Source organism: Rattus rattus, chromosome 11 (genome assembly GCF_011064425.1).
Source record: "Rattus rattus isolate New Zealand chromosome 11, Rrattus_CSIRO_v1, whole genome shotgun sequence".
Taxonomy (NCBI): domain Eukaryota; kingdom Metazoa; phylum Chordata; class Mammalia; order Rodentia; family Muridae; genus Rattus; species Rattus rattus.
Window position 1 is genome coordinate 74,385,637 of NC_046164.1, and position 11,388 is coordinate 74,397,024.

General features: G+C 46.2%; 1 protein-coding gene across 1 annotated transcript in view; it reads right to left on the bottom strand.

Moving 5' to 3' along the window:
- The window catches only part of Znrf3 (zinc and ring finger 3), a 146,715-nt gene extending 139,473 nt beyond the window's left edge, over positions 1 to 7,242 (bottom strand). The window contains 2 exon segments of the mRNA XM_032917090.1: positions 6,788 to 7,005; positions 7,008 to 7,242. Of these exon segments, the coding sequence (XP_032772981.1) occupies positions 6,788 to 7,005; positions 7,008 to 7,077 (288 nt within the window). The 5' untranslated portion in view covers positions 7,078 to 7,242.
- Between the last annotated feature and the right edge of the window lie 4,146 nt (positions 7,243 to 11,388).

Genomic DNA, 11,388 nt, shown 5'->3' on the forward strand with positions numbered 1-11,388 from the left:
ACAGAAGCAAAGCCTTATCCATGTTCCCTGCTATGCCCCATCTGGGATCTGGTGAATGCAAGGCACTGCTGAATTCTGCTAACGGAAAAGGCAGTGACAGTCCACAGCTTCAGGTTCCTAAAATCTTTTAATCATCAGAGAATGTATAGCCTGGGCAAAGAAAAGAAGCAATGTACAGGGACATGCTCTCTCTGAAGACAGTGTGGTACAAACTCCTGACTGGCTGAAGTCAGCCACAGGATGAGGTGTGTCTCACATCAGAAATCCCTGTAAAGGGCAGGCTGCTTCAGCCATTCCAGCTTTGCCAACTGCCCAGAGCAGTACAAGGGCCATCCAGCCATAGCTAGGCACTTCCAGTCACTGTCTTCAAAAACTTATGAGCCTGGCTCTAGGAAAAAAACAAGTTGGAATGAGCCTTCTGTAATTGTGGGAGCTAGGAGAAGTGACAAGAAAGGAAAACACTTCTCTAGTTTCTCAGTTACAAACACATTTCTCAGTCAATGGTTTTAGGTTTAAACTCAAATTTGAATTCCAAGATCAGTCCATATAACCTTATCACAAAAGAGTACCAAGTGAGGCAACCTCAGAAAAACAAACAAAAATTCTCAGCACTGGTAAGATCAGTTTGAATCTGATCTGCTACAGAACTGCTCAGTGACTGTCACAGGTACCACTTTGCTACTGACTAATCTAAAAACTGCCATCAACCATGTCTGTTAAAATTAAAGCAAAGCGTTGTGTCTAAGGCCTTACGTGGTAAGTATCTGCACATTAGTAGGTTCTTTTGTTTTGGCCTGGGTTTTGTTGCTGTTGTCTTTAGTGTTTCTTGCTATGCTGTACAGTCTAACCTGAGACTCCTGCCTCAGTCTCCTAAGTATCTGGAATTAGAGATGTGGAACCACAACCAGTGTCTGGCTTCATTTGGGGTGTGTGTGTGTGTGTGTGTGTGTGTGTGTGTGTGTGTGTGTGTGTGTGTACGTTATATGTGCATGTGAGTGGCAGAGGTCAATGCTGGGCACCTTCTCAGCTGCCCTTTACCTTAGGTTTTGAAACAGGGTCTTTCCCTGGCCTAGTTTGTTGATTCAGTTAGACTGGCTAACCAATAACCCAAAAGGAAGGCCTCTACCTTCCTCGAACTCAGAGTACAGGTATATATTACCTGCCCAGCTTCTGTCTTGGGTCCCGGGATTTGAACTCAGGTCCTCAGACTTATTCTGCAAGTACTTTACCTACTGAGCCATCTCCCCCATCCCTGACAGCTACTTTTGTTTTGTTTTGTTTCAAGACAAAGTTTCTTTGTGCAGTTCTGGGTGTCCTGGAACTCAATATGCTGACCAGGCTGGCCTCCAACTCTGAGATCCACCTGCCCCTGCTGAGATTAAAGGTATGGCTGCTACTATCCGACTTCCCCATAGCTATTTTAAAAGCTCTGACAGAGGAATCTGAAAAGACTCAAAATTTAAGTAACCAGAAGAAAAGTAACCACGTAAATTCAATGCATAACTGAAGAATGTCTGGCTTCCCTTAGTTTAATCATAAGCCATATTTTTTGGACCCACTCTTCCATGAGACAATGCCGGGCTGTACCAGGGTGAACAGAGAGGCTCCAAGCCTTGGACTTAGAGGAATTAAATGTTAATCATGATTGTCCCTACTCTTGTCACATATGGCCCAAACAAGGCACTTGACCTTTCTAGCTTTGCACTAAATCTGATGCATTAAATTTGGTAAATTTTTGTTTTCTTCTATTGCAGGGGATGAAACCAGGGCTTCAATCATGACAGTCTTTTGACTATAAAGACCTGTCTCCCTGAGATTTGGGTTCACCAGAAGGCAGGGGCTACTCTTGCAGCCTTCCAATGCCAGCAGCTGTCCACTTCACTGTGCAGTGAATGGTAGAAAGGAACACCTCTAACCCTTTGCTATCAAATCTTTCATTCCCATCTCTTCCTCCACTTGATCTAAATGTAGAAAATTCCTTGAGTGTTGGTTACTTTTTTTCTTCTCTCCCAAGGATAATATAGAACTATCAGGACATAGATGCACAAACTCATATGAGATATAGATGCCTATGGGCATGATGGTGCAGTTCTGTGAAAAACTCAGTAAGGATTATTATTTATCTGTGGACGAGTCTATCTCAGAGGACTACAGTACTGTAGTGTTGTTCTGTACAGGATAGGCTTTTGATAGACATCTATCAAATAAATATGCTCAATGGAGGTTTGCAAAGCTGCAGGCTTCCCTCCAATCCTGGCCAGCCTGAGTGACCTATTACCTCACTCAACACCTTTTTTTACATTTATGAGAAGGGCATGTGTGCCACAGAGTCTAGGCAGAGGTCACAAGACAACTGTCAGGAGCTGGTTCTCTTCTACCATGTGGATTTCAAGGATCGAATTTAGTCAAACTTGATAGCAAGCACCTTTATTCATTGAGCTATCTTCCCGGTCTTCTACTTAAATTCTTAGTGCTGGACCAGTCAAAGACAAGTACTAGGTGGGAACTTCTCTTTTCCTCTTGGGAAGTTATCAGGAAAATGAACACACCCATTCACAAGAATGTGTGAATGATATCATGGGGGGGGGGGTACACACTGGCCTGAGAGAACTCCAATACAAAATACAAATTATGAGAAATTAGATTTGATTTAAATGTCAAAATCCTAACAAACTCAGTTTTACTTATTTGACAAGAACAAAGACAGGCCATGGTTTCAATTCAGGTTTTACAATTTGCTGTCAGGTTAGAGAAACAAACTTTCTCTCAGCCTCAGTTTCTTCCTCTGTAAAAAGGACTAAACAATTGTAACTAAATCTGTATGAATGAAATGAACAAGCTTAATGTTCTTGGCACAGTCCCCTGCGAGTACACACACACACACACACACACACACACACACACACACACACGTGTGTGTGTGTGCATCAGCAGGGCCAGGGCTGCTTCCTCCACACTCTAATCTCCATCCCCAGTCAGAATTACTGGTAATTCCCATGAGATCTCAGGGTATAAAACCAGAGAAGAGATCCTAGGAATTTACCAACCAACCCCCCACCACCACCCCCCTCAACAATGAAATGCTTGCTTTTAACCTATAAAGGACCATCTGACAAGACGGTCGGCAGGCCCTTTCTGTGTAAATCCAAGTCAGCTGTCAGCGTGCAATTGTTCTATTAGGCCAAGTCAATTTTTGGAGGCAGGCCTATTAAGTTAACTTCAAATGGAGATGAAAAGAAAGTGCTTGATCAAATGCTGAACTGTAAAAACACACTGACAGGGAAACAAGGCAGAGGAATTAGCCTCCTACAATTATTCCCTGTGATACCTTTGGTTACCCAGCCTATCTAATCACCACGCAGCTCTCCTTTCACTCTTTAACAGCTAAAAGAACTTCCTCAGTTCATGGTCTCAGCCTCAAGTTCACCAAACATTTAACCTGGGGTCCAGAATAACTGATTTTAAAGTTGCACAGAAGCAATCATTCCTGTTCTTTTACAAATGAATTTCTTGATGTTTCTAGCTATTTGACTTCAATGGGAGAAATAGGCATTTCCACTTTAAAACAAGCTTTCATTTCTAGCAGTGCAAATTTTCTTGTTTGTTTAGCCAATTTACACACCACTAGCCAGCGTTTAATTGGGCCCCTTATTTAACAACACCAACCATGTGTGCTGCACAGCCAAGTTTGAAGTTCAGATAATCATTTCATTAACATCAACACAGTGGTTTAAAGATGAAATATGTACCAGTGTGTCTGAAAGCTCTTTAAAGGGCCACACTGCAAAAGTACAGCTAAAGGGTAATTCTTCTAGCACTTAGCTGGATGACTGACCTGCTTAAATGCAAACAAGCCATAATGCTGCATGATAATAAAAGTCATTAATCTCACACCAAATAGTCTATTCACAATTTTCACAGCTAGAAATTTAAAAATAGAAAAAAAAAAAAAAAAACCCAAAACCCACAAACAGCCCTGTCTTCATACAGACTACACTAATGACCTTGGGATAACGATTTACACCTAAAATACACTCATCTCCAAGTCTGAATTACTAATCTAATGCTACTCCTAAACAAGCACACACATCTGGGCTTCCTCCTCCCCTAACCCATGATAAAGACTGAACAGGTCCTTGGGCTGGCTGGGCTATGATAAGGAATCTATTGTGTGTACACACGTGTACACACACACACACACACACACACACACACACACACACACACACACGTTCATTGGCAAGTAGCAGGAATATATCAGTACTACAAAATATTTCTTAGAATTTTTAAAGAGGAACATTCAAGCAGCTTTTTTCCTCTCTTCCCAATTAAGGACAATATTGGAATCCCACTGAGAATAAAAGCAATGCTACATGCTACTTACTATTGAGTTCTAGTTATCAGAAACCAAACAGAAGACCATAAAACGTTTGTTAAAGGGCAAACCATGAAGTTTTTCAGGTGATAAAACAAAAGGTGGTTTTCAGAAGTTCAATGAGTACTTAGGAAACATGATTAATCTGAAATTAAAGACTGGCTTTGTTTCTTCTACACTCTTATCACACATGCTCTCATTATATTCCCTCTCAGCAGTCCTAAAACACTGGCTTTCCTTACAAAACTTATTCCAGGGCTGGTAGGCAGGAGCCACAACAGTTCCTTTAGTCTGGCAGTATTCACAGAACTAATAAAAGCACGCCAGTCTGTGTATACACACACAGCTCTGAAAGCTACACTGTGCTCGTCTGAGGACACACAGTTCAACACACTGATGACCACAACAAACTTATTAAAGCTGTGGAGTGTACCAAAGGCTATTCTTTTCAGAGAGCTCAGATAAGCCCATCAATATCACTGCAGTTATAAAAGAATTAAGGACATCATTAATGATTGCTTAACAGGTAAACTTATTAAATACCATTTAAGTCATTTTTCTCCCCTTAGTGATTGTTGACTTAATTTGGAAGGGAGGTGTGAGTCTAGTAGACTACAAAAGAATTAGATAAGCACTTCAAAAACTTTCAAGAGAGCAGAGTCCTGCCAAATTCACACATTATCTCTCTACTTGTCAGGATAAAATAGTTACAAATGGTGTGTTTAAACTGCTAATTTTGTATTAGATGGTGAACCCAAGAATATCTGCAAAGCACAGCATTATGCATAATGAATAGCTCCCCAGACAAACTACCACAGAGAATGGCTCAAGTTTAAACACTGCTGATAAAAATCTCTAACTTCAAAAGTCTCCTTCAAAAAGTGAAGTGCCACGTTAAAACATACTCCCCCTCAGCTGCCACCACCGCTCCCCTCTCCGCCCCCAAGGCTGTAAATCAAACATTTCTAAAGCCATCAGGGCACAGGGAAAGTCTCAAAGAAAGACAAGGACTCACAAGAAGCAAGATTTAAAATTCAAACTATTCTTAAAGCCTGCAATAGAGATGTTTAAGTATCTTCGGCAACGCATCCTCTCTAAAGCTTGCATGTTAATGACAGCAGCAATACACTGTGTGAGGGGCGAAGCCCCAGCACAGCCACATCTGTAGTCACAGAAATTGGTCAAACATGTAATTCACTTTCTATAGATAGGAATAAGAGCATCACAGAACAATGCTTTTTAATCACAGGTACAGGGTCCTCCTCCAGTTTTGGAAGGACACACACCTTTAAGGAGCTACACTGTACTGACACGTGCCCTATCAACTCAAAGCTCTGGGTGCAGCTTCACCCTCATGCCCACACTCAGAGCTGCTTTGTAGTCATCCCACACCGTCCCCTTTCTCTTGATAATTCACCCAAGAGCAAAGCACCGAAGATCCAAACTATAGGCCTTTATAGTTCCAAAAGATCCAAAGACAAGCCAACCATATCAGATCACTCCTACCAGAGGTGCACCTAACAGCCGTAAGTGCGCTGGCCCTGGAACATGTTACTTGATAAAAATCATGGTCCAGGAAGCGGGAAATCTATGCAGCTATCCATCAACAGAGGCTTCAGTTGAGAGTCCCTCCTCAAAGACTGGGGACAGCTCAAAGCTCTCCTAAGCCAGCTCCTTTGGAACGCAAACTTCTTTCATTTGGAGCAAGGTGGAGGCCCTGTCAGCGAGAGACCCTGGCTCCGGTTTGCAGGCCTCTTTGGTATTAGTCCTTGACCCAGGGGCGAGCCTGCGGTCTCTCTCATCCACTGTAATCTGAGGCACGCAGTGAAGACTGCCTACCACCGCCACTACAGTGCTCTCCCAATTCCCACTCCTCAGCCAGCTCCGCCAGCTCCCCTCCTGCTGCTGCCCGTCCAGAGCCCTGCCAGAGGGTTAGTGTCCAGGTAAGGCTGCCAGTAGATTTCAGCAAAAATAACCTGAAGATGTGCACCCCGGCAACTTGGTCGCTCCGAAAACAGAGCAAACATGGATGGAAAGCAAAGCCTGCGACCTTTAAGAAGCCGCTCCATCCTTCAACTCTCGCCTTTGCAAAGTTGGCATTCAACAGGTAGTTCCCGGGACTTTCACCTGAGGGAGAAAAACGTCCCGCCAACTCAAGAGTGCCGCCCAGGCGCCCATGCCCAGCACAGCGTCCCCACCCCCACTCCGGCGCGGTGCACCCACCGGAGGCCGAGCCCCCACGTGCGCTCGCCTCAGTCGCTGTGCCCCGGAGGCCCTGTCCCGCCTGCCCGGGAGGGATGCCGCCGGGCTCCGCGCCTCCCCCCCCGCCCGCCCGCTAGCCCGCAGCGGGGTCGGCGGGCGCAGCCCCCGGAGCCATCTTGTGGCGGCGGAGCGCGGGGCCCGGGTGGCTACCTGCACGATCTCGCCCTCGGCGCTGAGCATGGCCCCGGCCCGCGAGAAGCGGCCCGTGAGGCCGGTGGTGTGGGTGGTGTAGTCGCCGCTCGGGCTCGACTCGAACAGCACCACCTCCACGAACGCCGTCTCCTTGGCCCGCGCCGCGCCGGGCCCCGCGGCCGCCAGCAGCAGCCCGAGAAGCAGCGGCAGCGGCGGAGGCGGCGGCAGGCGACGACCGCAGGGGGCCGCGGCGGGCGGCGACGGCGGCGGCCCGGGGCCCCTGGGCGCCCGCCCGAGCGTGGCCTCATGGTCCTGCGGCGGGAGGGCGCGGAGGGCGGGCGCGGCCGGGCATAGTCGCGGGCCGGCGGAGGACCGAGCGCCTCACAGCACCATCGCGGCGGCGGCGGCTTTGTGGGTCGCAGGCTCTGCTCCGCTCCCCCGGCCGTCGCGCCGCGGCCCTTTCATCTGCTCCACGTGAGGGGTTATCCCCGCCCCCGCAGCGTCGTGACCCGCTCTCCCCTCCCTCCCCGCGCTCGGCCGCGGCCACCTCTGAGGGGAGCGGGTAGGCGGGGCGGGCGCGCCTGCGGCGAGAGGCGGGGCCAGAGACCTCGCCCGCCCCGCCCAATCGACTGAGTCCCGCCCCGACTCAGTCTCAGCCCCGCCCCTCCGCCCTTGCCCCGCCCAGGTCGTCTTTTGGTCACGCCCCTTGCCTTAGCCACACCCTCTCATCTGTGCTCCGCCCTCCGCGGCGGACATTTCTCCCTGCAGTTTCTGGAGTACCGGGAGAGTTAAGGTCCTCAACCTGTTCGCCCGTTCGGCGCGCCCTGCTTTGATGCGGGAGTTAGAGCCATTGGAGCGTCAAAGGCCTTGTCCTTCCTTGCAAGGATGCTTCATCCGCAGCTCCGCACTACTGGCCACCCGCACTCGGTGCTCGCTAACACCTCCATGGACCGCGAAAGGCCCTGGCGGTCAGAGGCGGTTTGCAACCCGCCTGGACAGGTCCAATTCTTACGTGGGTGTCATATAGACAGTTACCCTCAACTAAAGAAGTGAGGACAGGTGGCGGAAAATTTGAAGAAGTTATATAGATTCTAATGGGGTTCATCTTTCCGCAGCCCTGAAGACACTCTTAATACTCCCTTCAAAAGAAGTTCTGAAACGTCTTACTATGTACAAATGGGCAGAAGAGTCAACACGCTTAATGCATAGACTACCGGCTGCCAAACATACCAAAGACACGTGCTCCGAGTCCTGACGTCCCCAGTCACCCAGAAGATAAACTAATTCCTTTCCACTTTTTGGAACAGGCTTTTTCCTTCCTCAGCAAATCTATGAGACTCACAACCCTCCTTTAAAAGCCACTCTCAATTTCTGCTTCCTCAGTCGTCTTCCCTCCCTGACCTGAATGGCTTTGTTTAAATATTTGCAAATATTTGGTTAGGGAGATCTGCTTCTACTTGCTACCACACCCAAAATATTAAGACAAAAAGAAAAGTCATTGAGAGTTTCCTTGAGTAATCAACTCATCCTGCTTACAGTTTAAACTGAAAAGGAATGTTTTGCCAACGTGTTGAATAGAAAATACAATTGAAAAGAAATTCACAGAACAGTTACTGTATTTGGACCACCCAAAGCTTTGGCACAGAAGGTAACTGACAAAGCTAGAGAGTCATTAGTTTCCCCAAGTCAAGCTTAATCAGTGCTTACTGCTTGGGAGCACTGATGGGAGCACTGTCAGTTCCAAGGATTGTGACTTCACCCACTAAGGGACAGCCCAGTCTTTAAGGGGAGAGCAATTATTACAGCCCATGCGTAGCATTATAATCCTTAGTAGTATGAGGTCATCATCAACTGATGAATGGATATGCAAATATGGTCTATCCATACAATGGAATGGTATTTTTTAACATAGTAAAGATTCGGTCTTCAATTGCATTTTAAATAACAATATCAAAGGCAAATAAAATACTGAATATTGAATGAATGAAACAAAAAGATACTAAGTGAAGCATATAGCGTTCCCATTTGTATGAATGCCAAGAATATATAAAGATAGAAAGACTAGCAGTTGCCAGTTGCTGGGCTGGAAAGAGGATTGGGTAATAACTACTAATGGATTTCTCTTAAGGGTAATGAAAATAGTCTGTAATTAGATGGTGATGATTATATTTTTTGTAAATACCTGAAATCCACCACCAAATTGTACATTTTCTAAGGATGGGTTTTATAGTGTATAGATTACATCTCAATACCGCTGTTAAAAATCTAAGCCTTTGCACAGTTGACGTAGTGGAGCTCTCCTTTAATCCTAGCTCTGGGGCAGCAGAGGCAGGTGGACTTATGAGTTTGAGACCAGCCTTGTCTCCAGAGGTGTTTCAGGGCAGACAGGGTTACATAGTGAGACCCTTTCTCAAACAAAAATTAAGCCTTGGGTCAAGAGAGGAGCCAAGCCCAGTGCCAGTACCCAGCTCACAATCTCCTGTAACTACAACTTCATGGGATCTGCATTTAACACAGAGACAGACAGACAGACAGGCATGCAGGCAGAGACAGAATTTTCAAAAGGCTCAGTGGTTAAAAGCACTTGCTTTTCTTGCAAAGGATCCAAGTTTGGTTCCCAGCACCTACTTAACAACTCATAACCCTCTTTAGGGAAATCCAACACTCTCTCCTGGTTCTAAAAACACTGCACGTATGTGGTACACAGACATACAGGCAGGCAAAACACAAAACACCCATTATACACATTCCAATAAATATTTAAAAAAAAATTCAGCTCTCGTGATCTCTTCATTACGGCAAGAACCCTGGTCTTACCTAGGCTGAAGCTGCCTGGTGCAGAATAGGCACCTAATAAATATTTGTTCCATGGCCAAAAGAGTAAATGACCAAGTGATAAGCTCATCAACACATACCCCTCCCATTCTTCAGACATTTAAGATAGCTCGTCAGCAGCTGCCTAGGAGCACTGGACCTCATGGGACCAAAATAAACTCAGAGAATGAAGAAGAGCAACGATATTTCTCTTCAGAACTTCAGTGGCAATGACGATACAGACAGGGGTCAGAAAATAACCTGGTTTGGGGCCAGCAAGATGGTGCTGGGGTAGACCTGCTTGCTGTCAAGCCAGATGGCCTGAGTTCATTCCCTAGAACCCACATGCTAGAGAAAAAGAACCAACTCCCACAACGCAGACAGATGGACAGACAGATGTTTTTATTTATATTTGGTTTTCTCAAATAGGGTCTCTCTGTGTAACCCAAGCTGGTCTCTTTTCTCTCAGTAACCTTCCTGCCCCACCAGGCTCCCAAGTACTGGGATTGCAGGCGTGCGCTACCATACCTGATTGGATTTAATTGTTGAAACTCTGCTTCAAGCCATGATCAATAAGACACAGGCTAGTAACACACAAATGGCATGATCTGCCTCTCAGAGAGAGAACCTTATTAGAAACTGAGGTGTTTACCAAGTTTCCCCAAAATCTGGCAGGCAGAAAAGGGAATAGTAACTTCAGCCACTGCGGGGATGGAGTTTAGTGGCACGGGACGAACATTCATGAGGCCCTAGGCCCTCATGCATGAGGGAGGGGCTGCAAATGTTGGCTAAGAGCACGTGCTGCTCCTGCAGAGGGTAAGAATTCAGTCCTCACAGCCCACATTGGGTGGTGCACGAGCGCCTGTAACTCTAGTTCAAGGGAATCTAATGACATCTTCCGGTCTCCATAGGTATATGCACATGTGTGTATAAACCTGCCCACATACACACATATACACATAAAAGGAATACATCTAAAAAAAAAAAAAGCCTTGTGAACTAATGATATGGATGGAGCTCACAAGCTGGATAAGTATGAACAAGCATGACCGTGGTCATCAAACATGGCATATCCTGTATTACCCATCACAGACAGTGCTGGGTAAAGTCAGGCTCACACTGACAGATACATATTAAACATCTATTTAAAAGGAAACATTTGGGACAGGGCAGACGGTGAGGAGGGAAAATGGAACAACGGCACATAGGCATGTAATTACGCCACAAAACTCATCGCTTTGTATGCTAACTCAAAATATTAAAGAAATATATGAAGTTCAAACATACACTGACAGGCGAGACAAAGGATACATATGTACACATCCCTGTGTGGGCCATAAATACATGTATGGAATATGGTTTCGGTGCAAAATATACTGCTGAGTGAAAATAAAAGACGCTGTAACAGAGAAGGGCTTGGATGGGGGAAAACAGATTCGTGGAAGTTTGCATGGAAGGCAGTGTGAGTCATCAGTGGGGGTTAGAGAGTTGGCGTACCAGTTAAGAGCATTTGCTGCTCTTGCAGACTCCAGGTACAGCTCCCAGTGCCCACGTGACGGCTCATAACCATCCCTAACTTCATCTACCAGGCGTTCAACACCTTCTTGCCTTGGCCATCAGACATACCTGTAGGCAAAAAACCTTATACACACAAAGTAATAAATCTTTTTAAAAGACGCATTGTTTTTAATTAAGTATACCTCTGTGAGTCTGTGTGTCTGTGTGTCCCATGCCCTTGGAGGCAAAAGGACTTGGAATTCCTGGAGCTGGATATGCATACAGAAAGTTGTAAGCCACCGGATATG